At 39.0% G+C, this 15,236-nt stretch overlaps 1 protein-coding gene across 1 annotated transcript in view; it reads right to left on the bottom strand.

Annotated features, from left to right (window-relative positions):
• The window catches only part of CACNA1E (calcium voltage-gated channel subunit alpha1 E), a 377,710-nt gene extending 362,955 nt beyond the window's left edge, over positions 1–14,755 (bottom strand). Inside the window, exon 1 of the mRNA XM_070746282.1 lies at positions 14,489–14,755. Within this exon, the coding sequence (XP_070602383.1) occupies positions 14,489–14,754 (266 nt within the window). The 5' untranslated portion in view covers position 14,755. The remainder of the gene's footprint in view (positions 1–14,488) is intronic.
• Between the last annotated feature and the right edge of the window lie 481 nt (positions 14,756–15,236).

The following is a 15,236-nucleotide window of genomic DNA, read 5'->3' as shown; positions in this document are numbered from 1 at the left end:
CTCCACCCCGTCCTGCCTGCTGCCCACCCCTGCTTACTTGATGTGTCAAGCCCTGCTCTTCTGCCTCTGAACAAATGTGAAATATTTTTTTCCATATTCGGTTACAATTAAAATCGCAGTCCAATGATACATGTGATCTCCAGGATCAGCCACACACCACTTACCATCAGGGAGTGTTTTGTTTCTGTTGACAAGTCTCCCTACACTCTACCTGAAGCAACTCTGAATTGGACAAGACATTCGTTCTTGAACTGATCTTAGAGAATGCTCTTCCTCAACATCTGCAGTCTTGGGAAAACCATATAAAATCCTGCCCTGTTCTTACATGATTTTCAGGGGCCACACAAGAACCTCTGGAGGGTTTGCAGCAGTGCAAGAGCACACCTCTTCTTGTGCGGCCTCCACAACCTCCAAAAATCATGCATGAATGGGGTATGTTTTTGACAATAGTTGCTGTCAGCTGGCAACACTCAAAATGGCATGGTGTATCACCTTTCACACACGTGCTATAGGTTTACCATCACTGCACTAGCGACAGGGAAGATTTTGTTATTATCACCCAAAAACCACAAGAAATTAAACCCTACTGCTTTTAGGCATTTTGCTATCAAATCCAGTAATAAGAGAATCTTGAGTGATTCCAGAAACTGCAGAAAAAAGTTCAGAAGCTGTGGGTTTCCAGTCATATGTTAATGTTATGTAAAACATGACTTTCAAAGCAAATAAAAGAACGATAAATGATGTATTTATTTTAATGTAAAGGAAGAACAATTTGAGATACTCGGTTCAATTACCTTGGGGGAAATTATACTGCTTAATCAAATGATGGGACAAAATTAGGCTGCCTTATATTTTTATATAGCGAGGTGGACTATCCTTCCCAATGACACAGAATTTTGCCTCAGGATAATCTCCATGCATGATCTGATATAGAAAAGATTTATTCTTAATTGTTTTGTCATACTATTCACCCACGGGTTAAAATCCATATTATGCTAAGCAATAGAATGTTGTACAAACCATGATGGCCTGACTCACACATAACATATGCTCACCTCACCCATACGCTAAGCTAAAAGCACGTGAACAATAACTATATTCAAAACTTCTAAGCCTAACTAACAAATCACATTTATTAATATTTGTTGTGATTCAGCCTGAGGCTGCTCAGGGACCAGCTGTGTCTCTGCTGGCTCCATGCCCGGAGGAGGATGACAGCGCAGAGGAGGGGGCTGACCAGTCGGACGGGGGAGAGGAAAATCAGGAATGGGATGAAGGCGAACAGCATGAGAGCCCCGGGGGGGGGGGGCTCTCCCCAGCCAGTAGCTTGGAGTCATTAGGTGATGACGCACAAGCTGTCATTGACATGAGACAGCGACGTTCAGAGCAACAAAAGGAGCAGTTAAAGAGATATTTTCACCATTGAAGTAGAAACAGCTGGGTTTGGGTGTGGTACTCATCAGCAGGGTTTAAAAGGCAGACAAGCCCTTTAAGCCATGTGGAGTATTATCAGTTTGGTGTGGCGTTATCCTGTCTTGTTTCTTGGCGTCTCTGTTCCTGGCTTGTGGCCCAGCAGCTTTGGAAGATCCGTGGGAGGTATAGGTCTGCTATCTGCAGCCTTGGCTTGGCAGCAAGAATTCTGTATTGCTGCATGGACTTTTGGCCTTCGTGAATATATCTGAAGATACAGCATTTTCCTGTTTGTAAGGACATTTTCTGTTACCTGTGTTTTTCTTGAATTTTATAAAACTGCCTTTGCCTTTTACCAGTGTGTCTGGCTTCTCTTTTTGGGTTGGTATTGGCTTCTGGAGTGACCCAGACAGAACAATATTAGTCTTAAATTGCATGTTACCATGAATGGAAAGCCCATTTGTAATTCCTGGTACGGAATCCTACATCTTCTTTGAGCTCCAATGCACAAATTCCATTGATTACTTTCTTCTAATTGCAGCCATGAAAATGCATCCTCAACTTAAAATACAAAGCCTTAAGGAACTTTTCTTGAGTGGATTACCTTTTTTTTAATATAACAGTGATGTTATTATGAACCCAAAATTACTGATGACTAGCTGTGAATGGATACATGTGTGTCTTTGATGACTTTAGGAAATTCTATGCTGTGAAGTACTTGCTCCCACTCCCCAAAGAATTGGGATATTTCAGAAATCTGAATTGTGCACACAATGATGCAGGATGGTGTTGTGGTTAGCTCTGGCTCAGCTCCTGCCCCAAGGAATGTGCAGGTGGATGTGGGGGAGACATCCACATGCCGCAGGCCTGTTTTGCTCCCGATGGAATCTGCCGATGAAGCCTCCTCTGACCAAGGAAGCATGAGTAACAGGGAAGTGGGGAGTTTGGCAGACAGCCCAGGAGGAGATCAATAATCTGTATCATCCTTGGATTCTGAACAAGAATTAATGACACATCCACGCATGTGTAGAATGATGCATAGGAGAGAACAACGGAAGGATTATTACAAGAGAAAATGAGGCCACCTGTGGTTGGGTGGGGCTCCAGTAATTAGGGCTGCTGCTATAAATAGCAGCGTGTGGGTTGGGCCGTTGTGAAAGAGTATCTGATCGCAGTTCTTCAGAAATCGTGTGTTGCTGTTTTCTGGACTTTGTTTGTTGATTTTTCATGCCTTTGAAACCAAAGCAGAGCAACGTGTGTGTGTGTGTGTGTGTGTGTCTCACTTCGTTGGAAGAAGAAGGGGTGTGAAGTTTCTTAACTTCACACTTAATGACTGCTTATTGTTTTGGGATGAGTGCTCTTTGCAATATAAAAAGAATGCTTAGTTTATTTTGAATTTTGTGATAAAGAACATTGGTTTGAATTTTCAAACGTGTGTCTGAAATGTGTACCCTAGAATTTTCAGGAGGCTCCTACCAGAGAGCCCGGCAGAACAGATGGTGGAATCAGGTTCTGACAGGTTCTTAAAAACTGTTAGTAAAAATTTTGAGTAGTTTGGCGAACCAGTAGGGGAAGTTTTTAGTAGTTCAGAGAACCAGCAAATACCAACTGTGGCTGGCCCCAGAGAACACCCACAGAACCTGTACTAAAAAAAAAAATCACCACTGGCTGGAATCAATAAAATGAATTGGGCAGATTCATTACTGCCATGTATTTATTCAGTTGTTTATACTTGTAACATTTGTATAAAAGAAACTTAAAGGTTCATCTGTAACAAAATTGTAGGATTTGTCCCCTTCCCAGTCTAAACCACATAGTCCTGGCAAAACCCTGCACTGCTCATGCATAATTCACTAAAGCATTCAGTGCACTCTGCTTAGTCTTTAGAAGGCCAGCACATTTGTTCTAGGTTCTGTTATTGTGCTCAAATATGATTAATACAAGCTAAATTAAGTAGATATTGATGGTTTGCACTTCCCATCTTATATCCTAACCCAGTGTTTCCCAACCTTGGCAACTTGAAGATATTTGGACTTCAACTCCCAGAATTCTAGGTATCTTCAAGTTGCCAAGGTTGGGAAACACTGTCCTAACCCAATTGTAACTTTCCAAGCAAGTAAAGTCAAAACAGGAGATCTTGCCATTGACAGATGCTTGCTGATAGGAAACTGAGAAGACAAGAGGTTGAAAGTCTCAGATTTTTACTCTGTCTACAAAGGATCATTTTTTTCAGCTGACAATGGTGCTTGACAGCAAAAGCAGAAATAATGTAGTGATCGTTCCATCTATTAACAGCAAAGATGTTCCTTGTATGCTACTAAATCTGGCTTTTTGACCCAAAATGCCCAGATAAACTTGCTTGCTCCCCAGGGAACAAACATCTATTGTCTCATATTTCCATCCTGCACCACTCTCTATTTACATTAGAAAACAAAACAGCACAGGGTGCTAGCATAATCACACATTTACCAAGGAAATATACAGGACTGAATCACCACCTCCTAGATATTTTTAGCCTTATTACCTAGTCAAATGGGTTTAGATAAACAACTCCATTTCTCCCCCAGACTACAATCTTCAGTCTCTTTTCTTCCAATTCATCAATATTAAGAAATTTTGGTACAATTGGCAAAATTTAGATGTAAAGATTTTCCTAACCAGAAAGGTAACATTTATTTGGAAGACAGCTTTTGTTTGTGGGGGCGGGGGCATAGCAATACCTACTTTTTCAGAAAATGGTGAAACTTTTCCTCTTTGAGTGAAGGGTTTGAGGATTTTAATGGATCAATGAGAGCCTTAAAGTCCTACAACATAAGTATCGTATTCAATCATGCATCATTAAACTTCCACTTTGTTAGGGATGCCTTCAAGCTTCTGGCCATACCTTTTGTACTGCTAATATCTCATCAAACTCCAAATTGTTAGTTAAATATTAGAATACCTCCCCATGACATATTTCTGTATACAGTATTCCCTTGATTTTCGCGGGTTCGAACTTCGCGAAAAGTCTATACCATGGTTTTTCAAAAATATTAATTGAAAAATACTTTGCGGGTTTTTTCCCTATACCACGGTTTTTCCTGCCCAATGACGTCATATGTCATTGCCAAACTTTCATCTGCCTTTAATAAATATTTTTTTAATAAACGTTAATAAATAAACATGGTGAGTAATGATGTAAATGGTTGCTAAGGGAATGGGAAATTGCACTTTAGGGGTTTAAAGTGTTAAGGGAAGGCTTGTGATACTGTTCATAGCCAAAAATAGTGTGTGTACTTCCACATCTCTACTTTGCGGAAATTCGACTTTCGCGGGTGGTCTCGGAACGCATCCCCCGCGAAAATCGAGGGAACACTGTACTCCAGAATATAACATTGTCAGGAATGAAGGATCCTTCGAACTTCTCCCTGACATCCAGTGGTCTAACCATTGAATTATTTTGCATGCTGGGGAACAGTATCTTTTTCTATCAGTGGAAAGAATAATCTAATCAATTTGATCCTGGTGATGATAGAAACTGGCGTTTCTAAAACCAATGCAATTGCCTAAAAGGGAGGGACTCAAGAGATGGTTGAGACACACCAACATACAAGTTGTCAAGAGATGGTTAAAATATACTAAAACTCATTCTTTCACTGTACAATTAAAAAAGAGAAAATAAGTAGGCATTGCTGCATTATCTGATAATAGTATGTAATTACAGTGCTCTTTCATTAGAACGTTGGTATCGTTAACTGTATCCTAAGTCATCCCACTTGAACTGACAGATAGGCAGACTTGCCCAACAGGATCCTATGGCACTGGAATTCTAAACATAGGTTAGTGTCAGAATCTGCAAGATTTACCGTATATTAATTTATGCCTTAGCACTTAGACCTACAAGGAGTGGACAAAAAATGGAAGCACTTGACTTTTTGGCATCATAATGTTTGAACATGTTCAAACAATCAAAACTTGACATATTTTAATGTATTTTTTATTCTGTTATTTGATATGTTTTTTTTAACTACCTTTTTTTTTTTACAGAAATTTAAGGAAATTGGTTATAACCTAGAAATGGCAGACCTCTCAGACTTTCAAAGAGGCCAAATTGTTGGTGCTAGCATGGCAGACGCTAGTAAAACAGAAAGTGCCTGAATGTTTGGCGTTTCAAGAAGTAATGTCTCAAAAGTAATGACTGCTTTTGAAAGAGAAGGGCAAACATTCTCAGCCAAGCACAGGTCGGGTCGAAAGTCGAAGTTGTCTGAGAGAGACTGTTTGAGCAGATCGCAAGACCACAGCTCCTAAAATCACTGCAAAGCTCAATAGACACGTACAGAACCCAGTTTCCCCAAAAACTGTTCGAAGGGAGCTTCACAAATCTGGATTCCACGGAAGAGCTGCAAGTTGTTTCCATTTTTTTGTCCACCCCCTGTATATACTGCTTCAAAGTGCTTTCAAGCCCTCTCTAAACAGTTTACAGAATCAGCATATTGCCCTCAACAATCTGGGTCATCATTTTACCCATCTCAGAAGGATGGAAGGCTGAATCAACCTGAGCTAGTCAGGATCAAACCCCTGACAATGGAATGCAGAGTTAGCCTGCAATACTGCATTCTAATCACAGCTACTAAAAAGAGGGGGAGGGGAAGTTGGCATACTTTTTCTTGAGCTCCAACTCCAGTTCCTACTATAATAATTCAAATACAATTTCTTTTGTGGCTAAATCAGATCTTTTCCTGACAACTGCTAATTTGGCTTCTTGGTTCATTTGATTGCCAATCTGTCTGCTTTTTCACACTTCTGTGCAACTTCCTTCCATGGATGCCTCAATGGGTGGCTTTCTCAGCTACTTGGCCTAGTCCTAGGCTGTTCAAAATACAAATTATTTTATAACAAAATGTTTCCAACTCTATTACATTTCAAGATTCCCAAGCTGGGATGTATGACTTTTAGCTGGCAGGAGAAGCGGTATTTGTGTTTCCTGGAAGGGCTCTCTGAGCTATCTTGTTCCCATCATTTATCAGTCTCAGGTCAGGCTTTTCCGTTTTTGAGGTTTAACTAAGCATAGGCATTTCTTTAAAAGGTAATCATTCCTTTACTGATTCATTTTAAAATGCACATTGACATTTCTTAAAATTCAGAAAATTGGTACAGCAAATTTACATTTATCTAGGCCTGTAATTACTGTATATAGGGCCTAAGTGGCTTATAGAATACCAAACTCAGGGCTAAAATTTACAGTTGCATACTAACTCTTCCATACCTCTCACAAGCCATCCTTCAGGGTGACTAATGAAATTTCTGTCCTTGGATTCCCAATTGGTAATGGTCCAAATAATTTGTTTGTTTGTTTATTGATTGATTGATTGGATTGGATTTGTATGCTGCCCCTCTCCGCAGACTCGGGGCGGCTAACAACAATGATAAAAAACAACATGTAACAATCCAATTTAATAAAGCAACTAAAAACCCTTATTATAAAAACCAAACATACACACAAACATACCATACATAACTTGTAATGGCCTAATATCCTAACTCCCCCATGCCTGGCGACAAAGGTGGGTCTTGAGTAATTTGCGAAAGACAAGGAGGGTGGGGGCCGTTCTAATCTCTGGCGGGAATTGATTCCAGAAGGCCAGGGCTGCCACAGAGAAGGCTCTTTCCCTGGGGCCCGCCAAACGACATTGTTTGGTCGACGGGACCCGGAGAAGGCCAACTCTGTGGGACCTTATCGGCCGCTGGGATTCGTGCGGTAGAATCTATGTCTTCCAGGTTTCTTTATAGATGTTGGCCATACAACTTCTCAACATTTTTTCTTAGAAAAAATGAAGTGACCGGATAATAATTATTTAATCTAGCTAGATAAAGTGATGGCTTCTTGATGAGGAGACTGTTTCAAGTTAAATGTATTTGACTTGAAAATGTATTTGTCACCATGGTGACCAGATCACCATGTCAGTCAAAGCTCCCATCATCATTGCAGAATCTGTCTACTTTTTCACATGGTAGATATTACATGTCTTGTACTGATTTGACTGAAATGCAGAATCTATCTGTAAACTTTTAGCAGTTCCTTCTAATAACTAATTAATATTGCTTAACCTAGATGAAGTACTCTGTCCTATTGTGGGCATGCTGGAGGACAAGATACTTCAAGATAGATGGGGGAAAATGCCTTTTAGGAAAGATTGTATTTGTCATTTAACCCAATGAAAATGATACCTGCAGGAACTAAACATTTCAGATTTAAAAAATCAATAGCTATTGTATCAGAATTTTAATTAGAATTAGTTTTCATGGGTGGCATCCACCAAATTTTCCCTAAATGCAACAATTATTATTCATTCTCTAAGAAAGAGACACAATTGTTTAAAAAACAATTTGAAATTCATGCATATTTATGTAGAAAATCAGATTTGATCATGTGATTATACGATGTTAATGCTGCTGAGTGATCTCAAAACCAAGTTCCAAAACACCTGGTTCAGATTCTGAGCCTAATATGAGGCCATACTTGATTAAAATTCAATAAGATACTTACTTAAAATATCATATTTTGGAACCTGAATTCTGACTGACTACTGCCTCTGAAATGTACTTTCTTAACCAACTTGAACTAAATTTTTGGTCTCATTAACTGCAAGACTTGAGATTTCACCCATGTGTATTTTGTTCTGGTCTACTGGCCGTTAGTCTCTTGCCCTGAAAACAAAGACCTATATTGATACTTCTAGACCAGTCAGGAAACACAAGGGGATGAGCTAATTCTACTGCATTGAGGGTGAAAACAGCTTTCCCCCCCCAGAGGCCCTCTTGAGGCCAGAAATGGTCTGTTTCCCAACTTCTGATGGACCCAGTAGGCTCATGTTTCACCCTCCCCCTGGCTCCAAATGCTTCCCTGGAGCTGGGAGAGGGTAAAAACGCTCTCCCCCATCCCTCCGGAGGCTCTCTGGAAGCCAAAAACACTCTCTCAGAGCCTCTGTGTGAGCCAAAAATAAGCTGGCTGGCACACACATGCATGTTAGAGCTAGGACAATGGCTCACTTGCTACCTGTGGCACCTGTGCCATAGGTTTGCCATCACTGATCTAGGCAGAATCTCTTGGCCCATTTTTCAAGGTCCTTCTTACATACCATTATAATCCTACAATTTGATTGCTTCAAGGGAAGCTTTTGCTATAGCCCCTATCTTAGTAAATATTTAATATGTTAATACAAGAATAATTTGAAGCTACTGTCTATTAAAAATCTCTTTGAACATTTTCTGATTCATTAGCCACTAAAAAAGAGAGGGTGGATACAGTTCACTGAAGTTAGATTATGAAACACAAATCCTTTTTAATTAAGACACAGGATGACATTTAACTAGAGAATAAGGTTTTATATTGACAGAACACCTGAGGAGGTCAGAGTGTCAGAGCTCTTTGTGAATACTTATGGAATGACTAACTTGCTTAGTATTTTATTCAGATTTCATTCAGATTTTTATTCCTAGGGTCCTTTTAATGCACTGAGGTGGCAGAATTTTCACCTTCCTACATACATAGTATCAATTTCTTTAGGAGTAGTAGATGAAATATTGGTATCCCATGAGACAAAGAAGGGAGAAGAATTAATACATTATTATTATTATTATTATTATTATTATTATTATTATTATTATTATTATTAATTGGATTTGTATGCCACCCTCAGTCCTCAGGGAGGGGCAGCATACAAATATAAAACATATATAAACAACATAACAATAAAACCAATCCATTCAATATAATTAAAAACTTTAAAAATCCCAAAACGCTTTAAAACATTCATTATCATTCACTCAAACACAACAAAAACACTCGCTAGTCAGGGGGAAGATCTAGTGACCCTAGGCCTGGCGGCAAAAATGAGTGCGAATCTCTGGGTTGAGCTGATTCCAGAGGGCCGGGGCCACCGCAGAGAAGGCTCTTCCCCTATGTCCCATCAGCCGGCATTGTCTGGCTGATAGGACCCTGAGGAGACCAACTCTGTGGGACCTGACTGGATTCTGGGATTCATGCGGCAAAAGGTGGTCTTGGAGGTAATCTGGTCCTATGCCTAGTGCAACAGAACAGAAATCAGACCTCTTTAAGGTAGGTCAATAGCCAGTGAAATAAACATGACCAACAAAGACTATTTAGGCTTGGTAACTAAAAGTGATCCAGACAAAGCATTCTTGCTAATGAAGAACTGAGAACAATAAAAATAAGAACGTACACCATAAGGTAAGAAGAATGCATTGCTATTAATAACACAGAAAAGTAACAAATCTCTTCAATAATGTACAAACTGATGATGACTAATACTTTGGCAACTTCTTGGCAACGAGACACATTAAGTTAATAAATAGTAGGCACCCAATAAGAGCCGCATGGGTGGGTTTTTTGGCAAGTGAATATGAAATGCATATCTCTGTGTATTTCATGAAGCAGAATATAGAATCAGGAACCACAGTGCCATATTTCAAGCCTAAAAGAATATGAAATCTTTATCTGATTCTATGAACAAAATATGACCTCATAGGTCTGAAGATGTATACGAAATTTTGCATTCTAATTTTCATTTTGGAAACTTAAGTTTAAAAACATTTCACAGTATTATTTCTAAACATCTTATGCGTGTAGGACAATAATGTAAAACATTTTCAAAATGTTGATTTAAGAGCAAAAGCATGGTTTGCTGGATGATACCAAAGGAACTTCAGAATTCTATATTAAGAGGTGTTTCATGAAATTCACATTTAAAGGTATTCTGCGATTCAAAACTTTGATAATTTGTTGCTTGTTATGATTCTATGCCAAGATATTATATAAATAAAAAAGAAGAAATAATTGGTGTAACACTTCCCCCCATTTATGTAGTTTTTACAGGGGTGGGGGATTATTTTAAATAATCTATACTAGTATACAGACCAAGTTCAGAGAATGTGTTGGATATGCATAATGGTCTGTAAATAATGGCATACACAAGTGTTTATTCACCCAACTTTAAAAAGCTAAATTTAACCAATCTAAACAAGCTTGAATAACTCCTTTGCACTATTAAGCAGGGTAGCCTCTATTCAATATGTTATGGCTCAGCAAACTAAACAACTAAATACTTTACTTGATCTTTGTAACCTGCTAAATATTAAAACCAGTTGAACATTAGGCACGTCTGTAGGGAATACCCCTAAACTACTATTCCTCCACTGGATTTTACTATATACCCCACAATTTTTTAAAGGGCTAATATGTAAATTTTGTTCATTTCTCTGGAATTTCTACAGAAAATGTAAATCCCAGAGGATAATGCAAAATCAAATTATAGGTGGGTAGGCTGCAGAGAATGCAAACCCATAAGGACAAATTTAATATTTTAATTGTTCATTGTAATACAGTATAATAAATCCTCTTCTTAATGGAAAAATAGCCTTGAGATAGCTTTTAATAAATTCAAAATGGGATAGCTGTTACTTATTTTGTTCTAGGAAACACATTCACTCACATACACACATAGGAAAAGGGTAGAAAGACCAGAAATAATTATAATAGTGTTGCGTTGCAATCTCACCATTGTTTCTGATAGTTTCCAAGATTCTGCCAGCTAGTACCAATTAAGACGTTATGCTAGCAGGATTTCACATTCTTTTATTAAAGAATAATTGCCGAGCTCCATTGACAGACAGACAGAATTCTTATAGCCTTTCCATAAAATGCTTGGTAGACAAATATATTAATGTCTGGCACTTTAAAAAAAACTTTCTTCAAGTGGAACCCCAACCCAATTTTTTGATCTGCATTGTATATACAAAGTTTAAAAAAAACAAGGAAAAGTTCTTCATGGTCTCTAGACATTTATGTTCCCCAGGTCAATTTTATGAAAGCAGATTGTTTTTTTAATTGTTCTATTTAATCACTACAACTCTGTAAAATGGGCCCACAACATGGCTATGAATGTCTCCAGCTATCTTGAGGCTACTGGATAGCACAGAAGGGGAATTGCTAGAGCAAGAATGAAAAATTAAAATAGTAGATTTGTTAAATAGGCAACAGTAGAAGTCCATTCTCCTTATAGGTATAACAAGATCTAAAAGTGAATCCAGCTCTATTCTTAGTGACTACCTGGATACAACCATGTAGTTTTCTTGGCAACATTACACAACAGGAGAGTCTTCATATTACATGCCAATTATGCAGTGAAATGTTATTTTTTTAATGTTTCTGAAGAGGCATATCTGTCCATATATCCATCTTGCTCGCTTGGTTATATTCCAGCTAAAACTGTAAGTAAGTAATGAAAGAGATAAAGATCTACTCTACACATACATTTTTAGAAATTACGAGGAAGTAAAATGTCTCCCACAAAGTTCAAGCATTTACATCAGAAGGCATCTCTTGCCTATTATGTTTTCTCCTAAGTTTGTCGTAAGGCCCTACTTATTACATTGTCTCATTGAGAAAAATAGAACTGTGTTTTGGATGTTGAAATACTATACAGATCATTCTTATCCAAGACTTTGATATTTTTGAATGAGGCATTAATTTCCTCCATGTCATGAAAAACTACCTAAGAAAAGCAGATACATGGAAATCACTTTGACAGAACAAGCATAAGATATGTTAGTTAAAACAAATTGTCATCTGTCAACATCCTCAATTAGTCACAATTCTATCACTCTTTACCATCACATTTCCTCATATCCAGAAGAAGAAGAAGAAGAAGAAGAAGAAGAAGAAGAAGAAGAAGAAGAAGAAGAAGAAGAAGAAGAAGAAGAAGAAGAAGTCAAGATAGGACTGAGAAGTTAAAGTGCAACTAACAGGACAGGAACAACCTGAATAGTTCTCGCTTAATCCCACACAGAATAGAAAACATGCTAGAATTTGGCAGACTGTGAAGAGGTAACAAAACTTCCCATTGCTTCCAATATGATAGTCTTTTCATCTTAGCTATGTGTCAAAACATGACTCTTTTATTTTCTTCTATGTATGAATGGCTGCCATTCATACAAGGGCAGAATAAAAATCCTACAGCTGAAGGACTTACTTGTGGTAGAGATATGCTCTACTTTTCCCCTTTGTATTGGGTGATCTATTCCCTATTCAGAGAGGCTTCCACTACTACGTAAATGCACCTACATAAGCACAGAGATCCTTACTACAACATAATGAAAGCCCCTGTAATATAGGAGCCACATGCAGATAGCTAAAAAGAATGAAACTCTCTAAAGGACTCTATCAAACCAGATGCATGGTCCTGGGTGGGGCTGCAAAGATAATACCAGAGAAGTCTGATGCAGTGTACTGTTCCATTGCAAAAATCACACCCCTTTGGTACTCATTTGGAATTTGATTTTATTATTTTCTACTTCTTTCTTCATAATAAATATATTCCAGATTATAATTCAAACTACATTCCATAATTACCTTATGGAAAAATGGAAGATAGATAGATAGATAGATAGATAGATAGATAGATAGATAGATAGATAGATAGACCGACCGACCGACCGACCGACCGACCGACCGACAGACGATGGATGGATGGATGGATGGAGACAGATAGACAGATAGACAACTCATCCTCTTTATACATAGTGGGCACTGTTTAAGAAAGCTGCCTGATGTGAGAGGCTGGCCTTCAGGAGCTATCCATGGTACTGAATAGGGTGATTATTAGAATTAAAAGTCCCTGGTGCCTTCCTTAGTCCTAATTGTGATATCAATTTTACTTGGCAATTTATTTGTTCAATTCAATAAGGAGAAAAAAAAGTGGCTACTTTTATCTATAATGAAAGCCTGTTGATAGTATGGGTGTACTATACAAGTACAATAAAAGGACCTGTTTGCCAGAATTTCTAGAACTTGGAAAAGGCAATATGAAAGCCTGGCAAGGAAGAAAAGTGGGTGTGGGTGGGCTTGAAGTAGTTAAATTGTGCTAGGCATCAGTGCCTCTCTCTTTAGATTCTCAAAGGATAGAGGAAGGAGGTTTTCATTAGTTGGCAAGTTACCTATATATAGCTAGGGTGATGTATGCAGCCATGCTTAGATTTCATTCCTAATTGCTTTAGACTAGATTACAGGTCATGATATCTGTTGCCTGTTTCTGAGGATCAGGGCAATTATCTGAATACAGTAATTTATATGGGGTGTAAATGCTTTGATATTATCTTTATTATTTCCATTTAAAAGACATCTAAATTGAGATTAAGTTTATTTCTAGGAAGAAGATGCATGGCACATTGATTTTAGGATGAATTGTTTATTCCATAAACAGTAAAGAAATATATGGTTCCATTTTGCTACCTATGATATAGAATGAAAGAGGTTGTTTATTGAAAGGGGATCCATAATTTCTTGTCTCCACACTTAAGTAATAAGGCAATTCATTAAACTGGATCGATTTCTCTGGCCTTAATTAAGCTTTTTTTTCTCTTGCTGATGAAGAGTTCTATGCAAGTTAAAAGCTTGCCTACACTTGCATCATGTCGAAATCAATTCAGTCAAAACTACTGCAGTGCTCATTTAGCATGCATTTCTTATACCTGTTTCAATAACTTAGTCCATAGCACAAGGCGCAGAAAGTCTTTTCAAATAATATGGGGGGGGGGAAATTGAGGTGATGGGAAACATGGCTTTGCAAAGAAGGCATTATTAAATATGAACCCAAGTTCTCCTTTGCTCAGTCATCACTTTCTCATCAAACTATATCTTTAGATGTTGAACTTTTAGTTTTGGGAGTTGACCACATACTTGCACTCGCTTCTCAATCCCTTCAGTCCACCATCTGGGCTGCAGCCCTTTTAAAGCCAAATCAACCTGCTCATTGCATATCAACCCCTGCAAAGAACCGAAGCAATAGAGAAATACAGGTTACAGCAGCAGGTGGTGGTGGGAATGCAAGCATTTTTAAATAAATCAAGGGAATGGAAAGGGCGAGTGGGGGCATGTATGCAATTCATGTCCCTTTCCAACTCATCCAGTTACAGAATGGAAGAGGGTCTTGGTGCTTACCTTTGTCCACGTTTCAGCAAGTGTCATTCATAGTACAACAGAATAATAAGAGCTGGGAAAAGGCATAAGGGGAAAGGATATGGCCAGTCGATGAGCTTCTTGGCATATTTCCTGACAATGTTATCTTCCCCAAAGATGAAGAGAGATCTGTTGACCGTGAAGCAATTCTGGCGGACAGGTATGGGATTGTACAATGCCATCGTCCTGGCCCGTTGAGCTTTCGTTTGCTTATATGCTCCTGGGGTCCCCCCTGAAGAAGCAGGGGCTCCCTGGCGGTTCCTGTTCTGTTCCATGGCTCCATCTCCAGCTCCCAGCCTGCCAGCCATTGCCTCACCGAAGCGAGCCATCCTGGAAGGAAAAGAGAGAGGTGATCCAATCAAGGCCCCCTCCTTTCCACAAAGTAGCAAGCAGCAAGAAAGGTGTTGCGTGCGCGCGTGTCGGAGAGGGGTGGTGGTTCCCAAGGTAGCACCCCCTCTTTTCTTCACTTCCCAGTGATGCTCTCAGTGCCACACGTTGAAGGACTCCTCCATTCCTCCGGAACCATGCAATCCCTTCAAGGCAAAATGCAAAGCATTGGGTTTGTGAGGGGGGGGGTCCCAAAAGAAAAAAAGGGGGGTGGTAGAAGGATGGTCACCACCAAGAAATCAGCCAAACCTACAAGCAAAAGCCATAGTAAATTTTTCTATGAAAATGCCTGCTAAGTGAAGACTCCTTCTCTCTCTCTCTCTCTTTCTCTCTCTCTCTCTCTCTCTCTCTGTGTGTGTGTGTGTGTGTGTGTTGGCTGAGAGGAGAGCTCAGGTTCTGTCCCTTTTTACGTGGAGCTCTGCAC

Source organism: Erythrolamprus reginae, chromosome 3 (assembly GCF_031021105.1).
Source record: "Erythrolamprus reginae isolate rEryReg1 chromosome 3, rEryReg1.hap1, whole genome shotgun sequence".
Lineage (NCBI taxonomy): Eukaryota > Metazoa > Chordata > Lepidosauria > Squamata > Dipsadidae > Erythrolamprus > Erythrolamprus reginae.
The sequence above is the reverse complement of the archived record's forward strand: the minus strand, read 5'-3'. Positions and strand labels throughout refer to the sequence as shown.